General features: G+C 47.0%; 2 protein-coding genes across 4 annotated transcripts in view; one reads left to right on the forward strand and one right to left on the reverse strand.

Annotated features, from left to right (window-relative positions):
- Positions 1-5,449: 5,449 nt before the first annotated feature.
- Positions 5,450-16,435, reverse strand: LOC134761628 (uncharacterized). Its single transcript, XM_063725281.1, has 4 exons — positions 16,252-16,435; positions 14,511-14,662; positions 8,534-8,696; positions 5,450-6,871 (listed from the first exon to the last, which is right to left on the reverse strand). The coding sequence occupies exons 1-4, from the start codon at positions 16,433-16,435 to the stop codon at positions 6,219-6,221; spliced, it is 1,152 nt and encodes a 383-aa protein (XP_063581351.1). The 3' UTR covers positions 5,450-6,218.
- E2F3 (E2F transcription factor 3) overlaps positions 6,866-18,727 on the forward strand; it is a 91,463-nt gene continuing 79,601 nt past the window's right edge. For 2 of the 3 annotated variants that reach the window (XM_054557267.2, XM_063725374.1), the window contains exon 1: positions 6,866-7,334. In XM_054557267.2, coding sequence (XP_054413242.1) covers positions 6,942-7,334 — 393 coding nt within the window. In that variant the 5' untranslated portion in view covers positions 6,866-6,941. Of the gene's footprint in view, positions 7,335-8,300; positions 8,542-18,727 lie in introns of those variants that run through there. The other variant, XM_063725375.1, reaches the window with a different exon arrangement.

Here is an 18,727-nt window from a genome sequence, read left to right on the forward strand (position 1 = left end):
CGGAGCTTGCAGCGAGCCGAGATCGCACGACTGCACTCCAGCCTGGGCGACAGAGCGAAACTCCGTCTCAAAGAAAAAAAAAAAAAAAGTCAGGCTAATAGTTATTTTTGGTGTGAGGGAGGGGGTCGTGCTCAGGATGAGGCACAAGAAAGAGTCCTCAGGGGTGCAGGCAAAGTTCTATTTCCAGACCTGGGTAGTGGTTACAAAGGTGTTCGACTTAATAAATCATTAAGCCAAACATCTGTTTTGTTTGGTTATCTTTATATTTTATGTCACAATAAAAATCTGTTTCACAAACGCAAGGAAACACAAACCTTTGAGATAATACCTTTCTTTTCCATCCGGTATATTTTGTCTGAATCACATTACTTGTTAACTGAGCAAGAAGAGCTTTAGTAAAAAAGGCTATTTGCAACCACAGTACGGTCTAAGTAAACGATTCTCCTAACAATGAAAATCTCAGTTGCTCAAAAGATACTATGTACAAGGGAGTTTTCTATGCCATAGCTGCCAAAGAAGCCAATGGATAGGGCAGAGACTGCTAGGTCACGGATGGCAGTATTTCTCAGAGTGTGTTCTGTGGACCACCTGCATCAAAAATATCCTGCCTATAATGCAGATTCCTGGATCCCTACCAGAGCTTCGAATTCAGAAGACATACTTGGGAACTGTGCTCTATGCCAGAAGTTCGTCCTAGATATATTTTAAAACACAAGCTCTATCCAAACAGTACCTTCCTGATCAAAGAACTGAAGAGAAGAAACTCTATACTAGTATCTACACTACTATCTATAATAACTATAATGGTCGATTTTCTAGGATAAGCACTTAGAAATTCTGTTATGAGTGTTTCATGTGGTAATGGCTTGAGGACATACTCCTCCTTCTTCTAAAGCAGGAAGATATAACAGAGAATGTTATTTCTTTGTGGGCAACTAACTGGATTGCAATTAAAAAGCTTTAAACTCCGAAACTAGTCTTCCTCAGATCCTAAAATTTAAAACTATAGGCTCTAAATCTGATGTGGCAACCAGATTTAGCTGAACTAAATTAAAGGCACAATTTAAACTTTCGATGTTCCAAAGACCTTCTTTGCTTGTGAACAGTTTCCTTAATCTCCTTAAACAATAATTTTTCTATTCTGAGTTCTCATACAACTGTTGAATAGCATTGTTTCTTGGAAGTTGTTTATGTAGATTTTATGGATGTTGGCCAAATTGTATTTCTAGATGAAAATGAAGACTTTCAGAGAAGATTGTAATGTCAAACTCCATCTATAGAGAGTATGTATATACGTATATATGTACGTGTATATATGTAAACATTTGTGTGTGTGTGTGTGTGAGTGTGTGTGTATGCAAAGGAATCCAGAGCTCATGTTAACAGGAAGGATAAGGAGCAAGAAGGATATCAGAAACATACATCAAGGCATTTAGGCACGGGGGCAGGGGGCACGGGTCAGGGGGCAATTCTAGCTGTAGCAATGGGAAGTTATGGAAGTCCAAAGGTATACACATGACTTTGGCTCTTAGTCTCCAGTGCTCAAAGGAATTTTCTGGAAGGGCTTGTGAAAAGCAGATTCTTGGGGCCTGCCTTAAAGGATTCTGATTCATTTGGTTGAAGTAGAGCTCAGGAATCTGCATTTTTATAAGCTCCTTAGGTGAGTCTGTGTCTGCTGGTCAGTAAGTCATATGTTGAAAACTCTTTGGTAGGGTCTATAGCTCAGGCTAGCAGTTAGTATTGTTGGTGTCCAGCAAGGAATGATACCTTGGCAGGAATAAAAACAAGATGGGGGCCAGGTGCAGTGGCTCACACCCGTAATCCCAGCACTTTTGGAGGCCGAGGTGGGCGGATGGCTCGAGTCCAGTAGTTCAAGACCAGCTAGGCAACATGGCGAAACCCCATTTCTACAAAAAATACACACACACAAAAATTAGCCGGCCTTGGTGGTGTGTGCCTGCAGCCCAGCTACATGGGAGGCTGATGTGGGAGGATCACTCAGCCCAGGAGGAGGAGATTGCAGTGAGCCCTGATCTCATTGCCACTGTACTCCAGCCTCGGCGACAGAGCGAAAACCTGTCTCAAAAAAACCAAGATGATGTTCCCCTTCCTGTGTCCATGTGTTCTCATTGTTCAATTCCCACCTATGAGTGAGAATATGCGGTGTTTAGTTTTTTGTTCTTGCGATAGTTTACTGAGAATGATGATTTCCAATTTCATCCATGTCCCTACAAAGGACATGAACTCATCATTTTTTATGGCTGCATAGTATTCCATGGTGTATATGTGCCACATTTTCTTAATCCAGTCTATCATTGTTGGACATTTGGGTTGGTTCCAAGTCTTTGCTATTGTGGGGTGGGGGGAGAGGGGAGGGATAGCATTGGGAGATATACCTAATGCTAGATGACGAGTTGGTGGGTGCAGCGCACCAGCATGGCACATGTATACATATGTAACTTACCTGCACGTTGCGCACATGTACCATAGAGCCTAAAGTATAATAGTAACAATAATAATAATAAAAAAAAAAAGAAAAAAAAAAAAACCAAGATGAGTAGGAGTTGACAGGTTTGAAGTTTCAGGTAGGCAGGATAACAGGCTGTGTTTGTTTGTTAGGGTGCCATAAAAATTACTACAGACTAGGTGGCTTAAAACAGTAGAAATTTATTCCACTACCGTTCTGGAGGCCGGAAGTCCAAAATCAAGGTGTTGGCAGGGCTCTGCTCCCTCCAGAGGCTCTAGGAGAGATTCTGTTCCTTGCCTCTCCCAGCTTCTGGTGGCTATTGCATTCCTTGGCTTGTAGCCACTCACTCCAGTCTCTGCCTCCAACTTCACATGGCTTTTTCCTCCTCTCTGTATGTGCCTCCTCTGGGTGTCCCCTCTAAGGATCTTTGTCACTGGATATAGGGGCCACCCTAGATAATCCAAAATGGTCTTATCCTGAGATCCTTACTTTAGTTACATCTACAAAGACCCTTTCCCCACAAATATCACAATCACACATTCTAGAGATTAGGATATAGATATATCTTTTGGGGTGCCACCAGTCAGTCAACCACACAGGCCTATTCTGGGAAAACTAGAAGCCTTGGGCAGTCAGAGCAAGGGAAAGAGGGGTAATTGTTGGCAAAAACATCCGGTTCTACTTCTAGAAAAATTCATCTCCAAGGGAAGGTGAGGAGGGCTCAGACTGAGGAACCAGCCAGATGCTGGTCACTAATAGATCAGCAGGTTGGAGTGGGGTAGACAGTAGAGCTGACTTTATGTTATTATCCTGAGTTTCTGAGTCAGGATTCTATGATTGCAACTAACCAGGACATGGCTGCACTCCTAGTATGGGACAAAGCTAAGCTGCCCTAGCAAGTGGACATCCAGGGGCTCTAGGAAGATTAGATGCTGAGAGTCAGGTTGGACAAAGAGCTGCAAAGCAGGATCACACATGTAAGTAGATTCATAAATAGCTGCCACTTATTGGGCATTTGCTATATGCCTGGCACTTTACATGTATTATTGCCTCTTTCCATCAAAACCTAGCAATATGGGTGTCGAAATATGAGTCTCCATTTGACATATAAGAAAACAGACATTTTTATTTTTATTTTTTGAGACAGAGTCTTGCTCTGTCGCCCAGGCTGGAGTGCAGTGGCACGATCATGACTCACTGCAACTCCGCCTCCTGGGTCCAAGCGATTCTCCTGCCTCAGCCTCCTGAGTAGCTGGGATTACAGGTGCATGCCACCACGCCTGACTAATTTTTGTATTTTTAGTAGAGACGGAGTTTCACTATGTTGGCCAGGCTGGTCTTGAACTCCTGACCTCAGGTGATCCGCCCGCCTTGGCTTCCTAAAGTGCTGGGATTACAAGCGTGAGCCACCATGTCCAGCCTAATTTTTGTATGTTTAGTATAGATGGGGTTACACCATGTTTGCCAGGCTGGTCTCAAACTCCTGACCTCAGGTGATCCGCTCTCCTTGGCCTCCCAAAGTGCTGGGATTACAGGCATGAGACACCACCCCTAGCTATATAGCTAGTAAATGGTGGAGCCAGAATTTAAACCCAGATCACTGTGACTCCAAAGCTCATTCTTTCTGCTAAAACACGCTACCTCTTCCACAAATTAATAGCCTACCTCGGATTTTAGCATCTTATCTTCCACTATCTTCTCTCTTTGAACTCTTCTCTCCACCTACTCATCCTAGAGTTCACTAGACATAAAATGTCAAAACATCTGTTTCTCTACCAAATACCCTATATTAAAAAAACTTGGGTAAGGTAGAATGATAAATATCTCAAAGCTTTCTAAAGCACAATTGCAGGTGTGGGTCTAGAGTGTGAACACTTGCTTTCTTGTGGCTGTGTCGTATTTATCTTATTGCAATCACTTGTGGGGAGCTCAAGCCGGGATTCTATGCACAGTCCCAGTCCCAGGCTGGTCTCTAATCATAAGGCGCAGGTCTATAATTACTGTGTATGTTGCACCACTCCTCTCTCACAACCCCCACTACTGCCACCAAATGCAAGCTGCCAGTGATGCTCTGCAGATGGTAATATCCAAGTAGTGACAGTACTAGTTTCCTCCACAGGTATATCCATAGAGGAAAGCAACATTGATGGAACAAGAGCAGGGAAGTTGCTGGTACATTACACTTCTAGCTCATGCCCTTTGAGTACCACTTAATCTGCCCTAAAGATAGTGTCACTTCTGGCCGGACACAGTGGCTCATGCCTGTAATCCCAGCACTTTGGGAGGCCAAGGGAGGTGGATCTCTTAGGGTCAGGAGTTCAAGACCAGCCTGGCCAACATGATGAAACCCTGTCTTTACTAAAAATACAAAAATTAGCTGGGCATGGTGACACACACCTGTAGTCCCAGCTACTCAGGAAGCTGAGGCAGAAGAATCGCTTGAACCCGGGAGGCAGAGGTTGCAGTGAGCTGAGATCGTGCCATGGCACTCCAGCCTGGGCAACAACAGCGAGACTCTGTCTCAAAAAATAAAGATAGTGTCACTTCTACCAGTGTCGACAAATGTTTAGGGCTATGGATCCTCAACTAGCCTGAATGCAAGACTAAAATATTCCTGAGCCTGGTGTAAGGTTTAATGGAACTTTTAACTCATCTGTTTCAGAAAAGGTAACAAGGCTAAAATATTAAGGAGTCCTAGCCTGATCTGACACATCTTGTCAGGTGTTTCATAGCACTCTGAGTAAGAGTTTTGGGAAATTAATAATTGTAATAAAAATCTTGTGAAAGGGCTTAAGGTGTTGCAATCCTCATCACCTATGAGCACCAGTTCGGCAGCTGTTTTGCACATAACTATAAATTATGATCTAGTCTCTACATACATAACTTTCCCCACATTCCTGCAGGGGTCTTTTTTCCTGCTCAGTCTCAGGAGCAAGCTTTAATTTTAAGACCCATGAATACTTGAACAAATTCAGGAGTCAGTTTGACAAATCATTTTATATTTTTCTGATGACAATTTCTAGTTTACTTTTTTAAAAAAGACACTATTTTAAAAATACTTTGGGATAGGTTTGAGTCGTTGTGTTGGCTTCCAGTCAGAGAACTTCCTGCAAAACTGAAGATATAAAGTGCTGATGCCCGGGCGTGCCAGCGTTCGTTGGGGGCACGACGTCATCGTGGGAAGCGTGTACTTTTTCGGATTACTGCTTGGCGGATTAGAAACCCGCAGATCAGTTCTAGGTTAGCCCTGATTAACTGCCCTGGGTGTTTCTGGGCCAGAGGGAATGTCTGCTGGACTCAAACCAATATTCGTTGTAAGACAAAAGAGTTAATTTGTACTTTACCCCTATCCAGGCTAATAATGAAAGTACCGGGAATGATCTAAAATATTAACTGGTGCCCGCAATCCCGTCTGCTGAACCTTCTGCCCCCACGATTCTGTCTGCCCACATGCTTCTGTCTATCAGCCCCGGCCTCGGGATCAGCTCTCGCCGCGTCATTGGTTGGATTTCAGGAAGGGAGAAGCCCACGATTTAAAGGGCTCCTTTTCCACCTGCCAGGCATCGTCCGCATGGTCCAACTTGCCTTTGGCACGTATCTGGAAGAATCTCCTGCTGCTGTTCGTATATTGCACTGACTGGTCAAAGGAAAGAGAGTGTTCCCTTAGTCACCTTGACAATTTCCAAAAGCGAAACTTGCGCTCTAGACTAGATCTACACTGAGTCTGCGGGGCGCGGAGTCCCTGTCCAGGTCAGTAGCGCCGGCCCGGCGGGCGGGCGGGGACAGGGGCGGAGCCTAGGCCAGGCGTGGTCTTCCGTGGGAGAGAAGGAAAGTCTTTGCCCCACCCCCTAAAAAACTGCTCTTCTGCCAGCCAATCAACGAGACCTATGCAAATAGGGTCCCTGTCGCCCCGGTAACCATGATGCACGGCAGCCAATGGAAAACAGCAAGTCGCGGCCCTGCTCCATGATTGGGACTGAAGTAAGGCGATAGAGGCCCAATGGGCTGTGGGAACGGTCCTCGGCGGCTTGAGGGGCGGGGATATGCAAATATGGTTTGAAAAGCCGGCGGGAAATCCGAGTTTCGCGGGAGGACCTTGGCGCGTAAACCGTATCCCTTCATTCATTGTCAGCAGCAGCTTCCTGGAGCCATTTTTCAGCTGCCGGCCGCAGCACCCGGGCTGCCGCTGCCGCCTCGCAATCCGTTGCATCGGCCGCCCCCGACGCCTCCATCCCCGCTTGGGGCCCGATATTCGTGCGGCCGGGACCCTCCTCTCTCCAGAGCCCCGATTATTTTTGGCCCCCGGGGCCTGTGCGGTGCGGAAAAATAAAGAGAAAAGAGAGAGAGGGGGCTCGGAAGCGCCGGGCGGGGAGGAGAGAAGGAGGAGAGACTTGGAAACTCCGACTGCAAATAATAAAGAAATTGAAAACAATACATTAATATACCATAACACTAAAAAGAGCAGGAGCGAGAGATGAGAAAGGGGATCCAGCCCGCTCTGGAGCAGTACCTGGTGACCGCCGGGGGTGGGGAGGGGGCGGCTGTCGTCGCCGCCGCCGCTGCAGCCTCCATGGACAAAAGGGCACTGCTAGCCAGCCCCGGCTTCGCCGCCGCCACCGCCGCTGCCGCCGCCCCGGGCGCATACATCCAGATCCTCACCACGAACACTTCCACCACCTCCTGTTCCTCCTCCCTCCAAAGCGGCGCCGTAGCCGCCGGCCCCCTCCTCCCCAGTGCCCCCGGCGCGGAGCAGACCGCCGGCAGCCTCCTCTACACCACGCCGCACGGACCCTCCAGCAGAGCCGGGCTGCTGCAGCAGCCACCAGCGCTGGGACGCGGCGGCAGCGGCGGCGGCGGCGGCCCTCCGGTAATACCCTCCCTCCCCACCCTCCCCAGCCCCGGCGGGAGGTGGGCTCGCACCGCGCGGGGTCGTGGGCGCGCTGCGGGCCGCTCGGGGAGAGCACTGGGCCGAGCATCGTGGGCCTCGGGGGCTGCCCCTCCAACGAGGGTTCATTGTTAGACCTGAGTGCTCTCCCCGGCGCCAGGAGGGTCGGGGGGCTCGGCCAGGCGCGCGGGGCGGCGGGGATCGCCTTGGCGCGAACCACATCAAACACTCCAAAACTTTTCGCGGCCCCCCCTTCTTTTCCTGCACTTTTCCCTACCCCCACTCTCCCTTCCCCTCCAACTCGAAGCTTCCTCTTTCTCGGGCGTAGGAAGGGGTCACGCCCCGGATGGAGAAGGGGGTGGGGGAGGGAGTAGTGAACTGGGGTGTGGGGGGCTCTGAGGGGTTGAAACCGGGGGACTGTTGGGGTATTAGCCCCCAGTCGGCCTTGGAGGCTCGTTGGCGGCCGGGGGTCCCTGCGGCGTGCTCGGAGCGCAGGGTATCGGCGGGGCTGCGCTTGACACATTTTAGGATCTGTAACTCCCGGCAACAAAGGGGCTGGGGGAGGTGGAGTGGAGTCGGGCGTGGGGGAGGTGGGGCTGGAAGCCGGGTGCGGACTGGGGCGTGGGCTGTCTGGGGTGAGGGGCTCGCGGGCTGGCGCTCCGGCCTGGGCGCATCCTGGCAGTGGCAGCGGCGGCGCCCGCGTGGCCCGAGCGCCCAGGCCTTCCTCGCCGGGCCCCGGGCCTGCCCTTGACCCGCCTCTCCCCTTGCCCCTTCCTTCCCCGCCCTGTCCCCCTCTCCGCCCCCCGGCGACGGAGGGCGGGGGCAGCCGGGTTCCCGTCCCGCCGCCTGGGTCTGTCCCTCTCTCCGGGACCCGCCGGTGACGTTTCGCACACGTGCGCGCAGGACGCGCCTGTGACTGGGGAGGAGGCGGCGGCGGGAGGGGGCGCTGGAGGGGGAGAGGGGGGCACCCACTTCCTCCTGCTCGCCGGCTCCCTGGCCTGGGACGGTCCCGGCGCCCTCGCACCCGCCCCCTGCACCGCCACCCTCCCTCTCCTCTCCCCACCCCCCCACCGGCGCCCGCCCTCGCCCTGCGCCGCCGGTCTGTTCGGCCCTCCGGGCCCCCTCTCCAGCCGGCCCCCCACCTCCCCCCGGAGCCAGGCTGGTTTCGGAAATGCCCTTACAGCAGCAGGTTAGTGACCGGGACGGCTCGGGGGCCGCCGACGCCGCGGGGGCACCGGATTCTGTTGGGGGCTGAAGCGGTGAGGGTAGGCGGTTGAGCGGGGTTTTGGAGTGGGAACGGGGGGTTGGGTGCTCGAGGGAAATGAGTAAGCAAGAAAAATCTAACTAAGTAAATGCCCCGGCCTCCGGTTCTAGGAACCTCGGGGCAGGAGTGTCTGCCCCAGGGGGTGGGTATGGTGTTTACGTGGATTTTTTTTCTAGGGGGCGGATGGATGGGCGATAGAAAACCGGAGGGGGCTTCTCGCCAATGGCCGAGTTGAGCTCTGTTTTCTGTCTTCCTTCCCTTGTGCTGGAGGGGGAGGGGGGCGGGTCAGAGGGTAGGGTGTCTGTAGGATTCCCAGGCCACCCGCCACCCCCTCCCTTTGTCCCTGTAATTTATAAAGCGCCTTTGAGAGATGATTTAGGTCAGTATGCGGCTTCTCTTTTTGTTGGTACTAGAAAGAAGTGTGGCCCGGAGGTCTCCCCTTTCTCCTTTTCTCTCCTTCATTCCCTTCCTCCATGCCTCCGGGTCTTCACCCTCGTGGTGAGGCTTGGCCTCCACGGGGCTAGAATCGAACCAGACTCAGTTAGATCCATGGTAGCCTGATCATACCAGGCGTGGACCTCACCTTGTCTCAGCTCCAAATGGGTTTAATTTTTGGAGAATCAAGATTTTGCGGGAGTCTTTAAGAAAGTCAGCACATAGGCAGCACTTTGGGAAATGGGATGGGTTTGGGAATAATGAGGCGTTTTTTATTTCTTTCCTGTTCCCAATTTCTCCCCGGGTTCGGTCTTAACTGCTTTCCAAGCCCAGAGATACTTGCTGGGCATGTGTGATGTAGTCTTAGTCAAAGAAGCTCATCGTTTTTTAGTGACTAGGGTCTGCCAGCAGGGGGGAAACGGAGCACGGTACCTGCTTACACATAACAGTATCCGGTGTGCTGGGTTTTCAGTCACAAGGATATTCCATGCTTTTATTAGCTTCAGATACTCTTACTGACTTGACCTAAGCATGTTTGGACATATTTTAAGCATATTTGACCCCTGCACGGTTCTGTTACTATTTCATAAACCTAACCTTAAACAACCAGCTATTGACATACTTCTTGGATTAGATTCACAGATTTACAGGGGATAGTTTTGATAATGGGAAATTATGAGAGCCTCAAGTTGCTTTTTAAAAAATTTTAACAGTGTTTGTTGGGCCAGGTCCCTAAGACTATCTTTCAAGCCAAGTTTATTATATCTAGTTCATTGTATTTAAGTATTTAAAGTATACTAAATTACCCTCACCATCTTCCAAGTTATTTCAAAACTTTATTCTCCTTGACATGAAATTATTATTCCAGGAATAATAATATCCTTTTGAGTTTATGTGCACACAAAAGGTTTTTCATTACAGGAATATAAATGTTACTCATATACATATTCAGAAGCATTTTTTATATAAGATTGCAATGTATGCTGAATCATTGGTTATCTACATTTTTTTTTTTTTTTTTTTTGAGACGGAGTCTAAGTCTGTCGCCCAGGCTGCAGTGCAATGGCACGATCTCGGCTCACTGCAACCTCCGCCTCCCGAGTTCAAGCATTCTCCTGCCTCAGCCTCCTGAGTAGCTGGGATTACAGGCGTGAGCCACCACGCCCGGCCGGTTATCTACACTTTTAAGAGCTATTTCTTCTGGCCGGGCGCTGTGGCTCATGCCTGTAATCCGGTACTTTGGGAAGCCGAGGGGGCGGGTCACGAGGTCAAGAGATCCAGACCATCCTGGCCAACATGGTGAAACTCCGTCTCTACTAAAAATACAAAAATTAGCTGGGCGTGGTGGTGCGCGCCTGTAATCCCAGCTACTCAGGAGGCTGAGGCAGGAAAATCGCTTGACCCTGGGAAGCAGAGGTTGCAGTGAGCTGAGATCCCGACACTGCACTCCAGCCTGGCGGCAGAGCGAGACTCCGTCTCAAAAAAGGAGCTGTTTCTTCTGGGAGAGTGTAGGAAATTTATCTAGTCAATGCATACAAAGTCCTAAGCACTGAATATAAAGTTTGATTTATTGTTTTTCTTATCGAAATTATATTAGACTTCCATGTAAGTCTTCGAATTTTGAATTTTGTTGATACTCTTTCCCTAAGCAGGAACGACAGGATGGGGAAAGCTAAGTGATTGGCTGAACAAAGACCACCTAAATACTCTGTGTCCAAGAGGAGGTTGAAAAGTCTTCAGGTGGCCAGAGTTGCAGACCTATCTGGTTCTGATCCCAAGTTCTGTCTCAAGAATATCTAAGGACTTAACCAGAAGCAACTTCTTCACCTTTTTTTCAATGGGGGTAAAAATATGAGTACTACCTTACCAGCTGTAAAGCATCTATTATTTACAAATTGTATGTTCATTAGCAAATAACTTAATCTCTCAACTCAGTTTCTTCCTCTGTAACATAGGGACAATAACAGTGTCACCTTTAAGGTTCTTTTGAAGAGTTAAATATGATAATGCATGTGAACTATTTAGCACAGTGCCTGGCAAAAAGTAGACACCCAATACAATTCATATTTATTATACAAATGTTAATTTTTTTCTGACTTAGTGAAATAGTGTAAGGCCAGGTACACATTGTCCCTTTGTTTACATATATGAACAGAACTGTTAAAAGTCTTTAAGTGATCTGTAATTAATTATTTATGCCCAATTAATTTGGGCTTTTAAATATATAAAACATGGCCATCCTAGGGGTAAAATAGGGACATTTCAGTAAGACACGCCTATATAGAGATAGTGATGTTGAACTGCCAAGCATATGCCTTGAATTGTGACAAGTTAAGGCCACATCATCCTCACTTTTTTGCCTGAGTTCTACTCTGTCCATGATTCCACAGACCTGCCAACTTTTGGGTGCAGTTTATGCTTAGCGGCTTTTGTTAGACCTGAACTCTCAGTCTTCACCATGTCAGAGACATGCATTAGATAAATTCCATCTTAGTTGGTGAATATTGGAAATGTAAGAACTCCAGAGAAACCATAGTCAGAAGTGCTACTCAATGGAGCAGACAAGCCTTCATCATTTTCTGCTGCTGCTTCTAAAAAGAAGCTGAAATTATTTTATTCTAGAAAATTTGGGATTTAATAATGTAAGAGACTATGTCCTGTCACAGTCATAGCAACCTACTGATTATACTTTGGGAAAGAGCCCTCAATGCTTGAAATTTTCATCTAAGAATGGAGGAACCATAGGTGCTATTTCAGCAGGGTCTCTCTTCCTGTACAATTATAAAAAGAAAAGTGCTGGGTTCCTGTGGTTCTATACTCAATAATCTTGCTTCTGCTGAGATATATGGTTGATGCCAAGTTTAAGCTGGGAGACAATTTTTAGTCACTACATAGCCCAAAATGGAAGTTTTAATATAATGCAGTGCCCAGACTTGGGCAGTACAAGTAGCTCCACTATAATCAGTACCAAGGGCGTGACTCTAATCATCCTCTGAAACAAAGCACCCTTAAATATGGCACTGTGAGCTGAAGAACTCCACCTTGTGAACAGGAAAGGATTTTTTCTTTTTCTATAAATCGCCACCTTGTGTATTACTTGGAAGAGTGGATTCTGAGATTAATGTTGTACTGTGTAAAGCTAACTTGAAAACAAAATAATACTCTAAGCCTAGACGTGCATAAATAACATTACCTGGAGATTGAAAGACGGGGTGAAAGCTTTTATTGTGGTTTCTCAGAAATATATAAAGCAGTAGTTTTCCTTTAACTCTTCTGTCTTTAATGCCATCTGCAAAGATATATCATCCATACCTTTAACCTCTTTCCTAGGGATTTGGACCCATTTGGCAAATAGCTTCAAGTACTCATAGTTAATTTTCTGGCTGGTTTTCCTAACTTAACCTGATTTTACAAATATTCCATTTGTAGGACCAGTTTACATCCACTTTCCCAAGCTAGCCAACTTCAATTCCCTTTTAATCATCTACTTCCTACTAACAGCTTTAACTAGGATGAGTGAAAATCAGTTGCCTATGCTCACCAGGTCCCTGATAGATTCCCATGAAGCCACCTGAAAGGTGGTGAAAGCAAGGTAAAAGGTGGTGAAAGCAAGGTAAAGAAGGTAGATTTCACAATTTTGTTTTTTAAAAAGGGGAATCTTCCCTGAATTCCTTGAGGTACTAAGTACGTGGTTTAATGCGTATTTTCATTCTTGTTGGCAGTTTAAAAATAATGTTTCAGAGACTATTTACGATTGCTAAAAAGCATTTTTTCTACTAATCATTTTTCATGGGACTTAACAATGGAAGATAACTGGGAAAGCAGTAAATATAGGAAACCACTAATAGTGTCTCCTTCTTCCTACACTGGCCCTCTCTTTGGCTTCAGAAAGTGACGAGGAAAACGTATCTTTCACAAGGAAAACTTATACCACAGAAGGTACTAAAAAGCAACAACTGCCTTTGGGGACCGGAAACTTACAGAGTGGGGATTATTATAGAGGGATAACATACCGAGTTTCTATTTCAGTAAGAGGGAAATTGGTTTATATTCTGTTCACACTTGTTTCAAACCCTCTCCTGTAAAAGCAATGTGTTTTTGGAATTCAAGGAATGTACATTCTTTCCCCAACCTTAACTGGGGGTCAGTCTTATGGCCACCATATTTGTCTACAATATAACTTTTAAAAAATATAATTTTTGCCCTCAAATACTCTCCTATCCAATGCAATATAACTTTGAAGGAGAAGTGATAAAGGCCACTGGTTGCCAGATTGTATCACAAAGTCAGATGCACTTTGCTTTGATGAAGAATCTTAGTGATGCAGGCCCCCACTTAGCTTTGTAAACTAAGGCAGGGGTTTATGTCAGCTCGAGGTAGAAAGCAGTGAGAATTGGCAGCTGATGGAATAGAAAGGGGATAAAAAGAATAAAAAATAATTGACTTTAGTCTGCTTTCTATTACCGTAGCCCAACTCTCTGGGGCCATTTGTATGGTCTAGACAACATTCTTAGAACTTGACAGTCCCTGAGAACGATATTCTAGGTTGGCATGGGCAATAGTTGGCATTTATACTGGTCTTGGAATCATAACATTTGAGAAGTGTAAGGCACAAGAGTCCTCATCTGTCCAATCCCCTTCACGTTGCAGGTGAAGAAATTCAGGCCCAGTGCTGTCAAATTACTTGCCCAAGGTCACAGGTCTTTGCTAGTGGCAAAGCCAAAACCGAAACTGGAGACTCTTGAATTCTTAGAAGCCTCATTCACCACGAGAAGGTTAACTGTGTCTCATGAAACCTATATGGGAAAATTGGGGTGTGTAGAACACATTTTAGATTTCCTTCAGGAGTGGTTACCTTTTTTAAAAATGTGCACATAAAGAAGTGTCCTTTAAACAGTTGGCTGCGGGGGTAATGACTTATTCCCAAAGATACAAAATAAGCAAGGCTACTTTGGATGTTAAATGAAAGGGAATTATTTTAAAAAGGAAAGAATGACTCTTCAAAACGTGATAGTAATGTTTTTAAAGATTTATTTGATATTTGCAAATTTGTCTTCTGTGGTTATATCAATTCTGTTGCTCAAAAAGTGACACATGCTTCATAGAGAATAGAATCTAAAAGGATTTTTGAGACTTTCTTGGGGAGAAGGACACACAGTGCCCCTCTGGTAGTAACGGAGTTTTGTCCTGGGCCACCCACATCCTGAGTGACTGTCATGCTTTCAGAGGTCCCCAGCCCTTGCCCAATAACATTGAACAAGGTGTTCTTCCTTTGTGGTTGGCTCCAAGATTTCTGGTTTATCAAAGTGGCTAATCAGTTAACTCTTTAAGAGGAAATTGTCATTCCTTTAGCCAAAGCTAATTTCCTTAAAATGCCTTCTTTTCGTTTTTGGAACTGAGAAAGCTTAAAAATAGAATTGCTTCAAGCCCTGAGGCCTGAAAGTGAAACATAATCTAACGTGGCTGTAGTGCACTGACTCGTTAGGGGCAGCGATATATGGCTTATCTGTAATCCACAAACCAGAAAGGTGCCCAGTGTAGATACGGTCTAACAGCCAGTGAGCATTAAGTACCCACTGATGAGAGTAGCGATCAGTGAAGCTGATTTCCTCTGGAAAGTTTTTTGGCAAGTAGAGTTTGTCTTAGAGAGTGGAGGATTTGAATGCCTCTTGATTTTCTGCTGAGGAGAGCTTCTCTCTGCTCTAGTTTTTATGATCCTGAAGGGTGGTAGCTCTGGACTCAGAATGATGGGCAGTGAACTCAGGGTCTGTATATTTCGTTCCACTCTGCTCTTCCCCATTTCTGATGCTTTGGGGGCTCCATTTCTGATACGTAACCACAGCAGCATCCCTGAGGCCCACACTATCTCCTGTGTGCCCTTCTGCATCTGGCAGTCCCTTGGAGAGAAGGAGGCTTATGTGTTTATAACCTGCACCCTGTCCTAAAAGGCATAGTGAGGGGCAGCTGAGTATAAGGTCAGGCCACTTAGCCTGGAGCCAGAGTGCCTGTGTTCTTGTTCTGGCTCTGCTCACTAGCCCTGTGACTTTGGGCAAGAAACTTGGCCTGTATGTTTTCATTTCCTCGTCTGTAAATTGGGAGCAATGATAGTACCTACCTTATGGGGTTAGGAAGTTGCAATGAGTTCTTTTTTGTAAAGTGCTTAGACCAGTGTCTGGCACGTAGGAAGGATTATGTGTTAAGCAGAAACATGGTATAATTGCCCTTCCTTCCACAGCCATCTCATGGGCTGTCCTTTTGTGATCTATTTTCTTGGTTTGTTTTTGGTTTTGGTTTTGTTTTGAGACCAAGTCTTGTTCTGTTGCCCAGGCTGAAATGCAATGGTGCAATCTTGGCTCACCGCAACCTCTGCCTCCTGGGTTCAGGCAATTCTCCTGCCTCAGCCTCCCCCGTAACTGGGATTACAGGTGTGTGCCACCAAACCCAGCTAATTTTTTTTGTATTTTTAGTAGAGACGGGGTTTCACCATGTTGGTCAGGCTGGTCTCGAACTCCTGACCTCAGGTGATACGCCCTCCTCGGCCTCACAAAGTGCTGGGATTATAGGCGTGAGCCACTGTTCCCAGCCTGATCTATTTTCTTAACTAGCCCTTAGTGTTCATTTCACCCCATTGCACCTCTCTAAAAATGGTGATGATGGAAAGGAGAAGTAAACCGTGGAATGGCTCTCACCTAATGCAGTCTTTAGGGTCTAGGGTCTTTGTATTTCTTTATAAGCTGCCCATTGACTTGGGAAAAAGAACTGAAGAATAAGCTTCTTGTAGTAGTACTATCAGTAGTGATACTGTCATGAATAAAACCTTTATTTCTGTGATTAAATGTGTTAATAAAGTGGCACTACTAGCATGAATGACACTTAATAACATAATTTCAATCCCGTACAGTAAACCATGGCTTAAGACTGAATGGCAAGAATCAGGGTGTCTGAGCTGCTGGGCCCTGCCAGACTCGGAGCCCCTGCCAGTGTGTGTATATCGAGGCAGAGCGGGGGGTTGTCTTGCTCTCCAGAGGCAATGGAACCTGCCTCTAGGCCTCCCTTTTCCCTTCTTATCTCCTCACCCCTCCTTTTTTATGTTACATCTATTCCTACCCCTTCCCCTTCGCCTTGCCCTCTGCCTGGCTCTTAGAAGGAAGCAGACTTGCCACCTTCAGTGGCTGCTTCCCGGACTTACAAATTAATTACCTCCTTTTCCTGGCATCAAGGGATGGTGAAATCTTGCCTTTTCGGTCTTGCTTCCCATTCCTCTGCACTCGGCTGCTGCAACGGTGTGGTGCTGCAGGCACCGCAGGTTTCCCTCTGGTGTGTTTGCTCGTAGCTTCTCCCTCTTCACCTTACTCCTTTTGTTGCCCTCCTCCCACTGGCCCATTGAGGCCCACATCAAGGGAAGGCATAGGCACAGCCTCCCCCAGTTTCCCAGGGGCTTGGGCCTCTCCCTTCCCTTGGGTTACTGCTTCTTTCCTGTAGCACCTCATGGTCTGCCTCGTAGCCTAATCTTGCATGTTCATGACTTACTCCTCCTCCAAACCTGTAAGCTCCAAGAAATCGGTCTGGCTTGCTTTTTCATCATGTGGTCCCTGCAGTGCCCACTACATTATAGGCTCAGCTACCTGAGAAGAGGCATTTTCATTAGACACCTTCCATGTGCTTGGCACCCCATTAGTCCTGTTGGGGATACAAAAGAAGTATGAGGTGTGATCCGCCCACTCTTGAGTTTACAGTCTGTTGAGGAGACAAGCTTTAAACACAAGTTGATCTGCAAGCAAGACTAAACAGGCGGTAGGGAGAAAACAAGACTCATCTAGTCCTCAGTTGTGTGGTGTCGACAGAAAGTGCCAGAGGAACAGGTGAGAGTCACCAGACTCCAGCTGGGCCGTGAGATGGGGAGGCCATGGCTGCCATGGTTGTCAATCTTGGAGCACATTAGGGCACACATTTGAATCTCCCAGGGCCCTTTTTAAAAATACTGATACTTAGGCCCCACCCAGACTAATCAGAATGTCTGGGGGTTAGATTAAGACATGGGTTTTTTTTTTTTTTTTTTTTTTTTAATGTGCTCAGTTGGAACCACTGGGCTCGGTGGAAAGGGAAGACTGGGGAGGCCCTTCCTGGCAGGGAGACATAAGTCAAAGGCAGGCAGGCAGAAAGATTGGCGTCAGGAGGCAGCATTTGGACTAGAGTCGTCAGTATGGGGAGATAACAGGACCGAAGGTTGGATGTGTTGGCAAAACTGATCTGGAATTGGAGTTGCCTTCCTACAAGGGCTGGGCAGGGAGTAAATTGGGGGTGGGAAGTTTGAGTGGTGTTGGGATTGTTCACGAATAAAGAAGAAACGTACTATCAAAAGGGGGCCTTGGGACGTGGTCACAGGCAGTGGCTGCCAGAGGGGATGGCAGGCCCTGTGTTTTGCCAGGTCTTCAACCTTCTCAAAATGCCAGAAATCTACCAGTTTTAAAATGTTGGCTGAATTTAAAAGGAAATTGCGCAGGCCAAACAAAATAGGTCTCTAGGCCAGATTTGGCTTAAGGGCTGCCACTCAGCAGTCTCTAGTCTATGGGATAATAATAGCTAATGTTTATCGAGTGCCCGCATGTATCGAGGGCACTAAACTAAGTGCTTTACTCGCATTAGCACATTATCCACATAACAACCTATGAAGTGGGTATTATTATCATCCTTGTTCTACACAGGGAAACAGACAGCCAGGGGTTAATGGCCTGGCTCTGGGCCCCATTAATAAGTGGGGCAACTGAAATTAAACCCAAGGAGCCTGGCTACACAGTCTCAGCTTATTCCTAGTATTTATCCTCTGTGGTCTGTGGCATTGTATTCAGTAGTAAAAACCCAAGATACCTGTCAAAAAGAAATAATCCAGTTTTCAAGTTTACCTGATTGCCTGTAGCACTTGTTTCAGATTCAGATTCCTAGACTCCATCCCTGTCCTCAGTCAGAGAAGCCCTAAGATCTGATGAAACATTCTGGAAGCACTGCTAGTTGAGCACAGGGAAAAGTTATTGAAACTAGATTGTCCAGGTGAAGGCAGGAGCCTTCTGCCGCATCCATTCACATAATGCTCATCTCGGCTCTTCCTCGGTTGGAAAAACCCCAGTGCCCCAAGCCTCATGCCTGCTCTTATGGTTCCAAAACTTGTGGACTCCCAGGCTGTAGCCCAGGCAAACCATACAAAGATGAGTCACCCAAAATTTAAAAGATGTGAAACAAGAAGTGGTTTCTTGGATTCTCAAGTGGTTGAGAATCCAAGCTCAGGAGGTCAAAGTGGGCTCAGTGGCTACATGCCAGGCACCAGCACAAGCACCAGCTGGGTACCCCTGAGTGGTTTTTCTGCCTTAACAGTAGGAAGGCTTTTCATTCTGTCTGGTCTGGACCTGCCCGAAACACAGGTAACCAAGTGGACAGAGCCAGAAATGTGAATACGAGGACCAGAGCACACCATTTAGAGTACTGGTGCTATTGAGTTGATGAGTCTGAAAGCAGGATGGCAACAATGATGGTGTGAAAAGGCAGGTGGAAGTGAAGGGCAGGTTAAGGGAGAAAAGAAATACAAGACCTTTGACTCCCAAATATTTAACTCCAGGGGCTGGAAGAATGGGTGAGGCCAAGCTTCTCCTCTGTCTGGGGTGTGCACTGTGTGGAAGGCATG

This window comes from Pongo abelii, chromosome 5, assembly GCF_028885655.2.
Source record: "Pongo abelii isolate AG06213 chromosome 5, NHGRI_mPonAbe1-v2.0_pri, whole genome shotgun sequence".
Lineage (NCBI taxonomy): Eukaryota > Metazoa > Chordata > Mammalia > Primates > Hominidae > Pongo > Pongo abelii.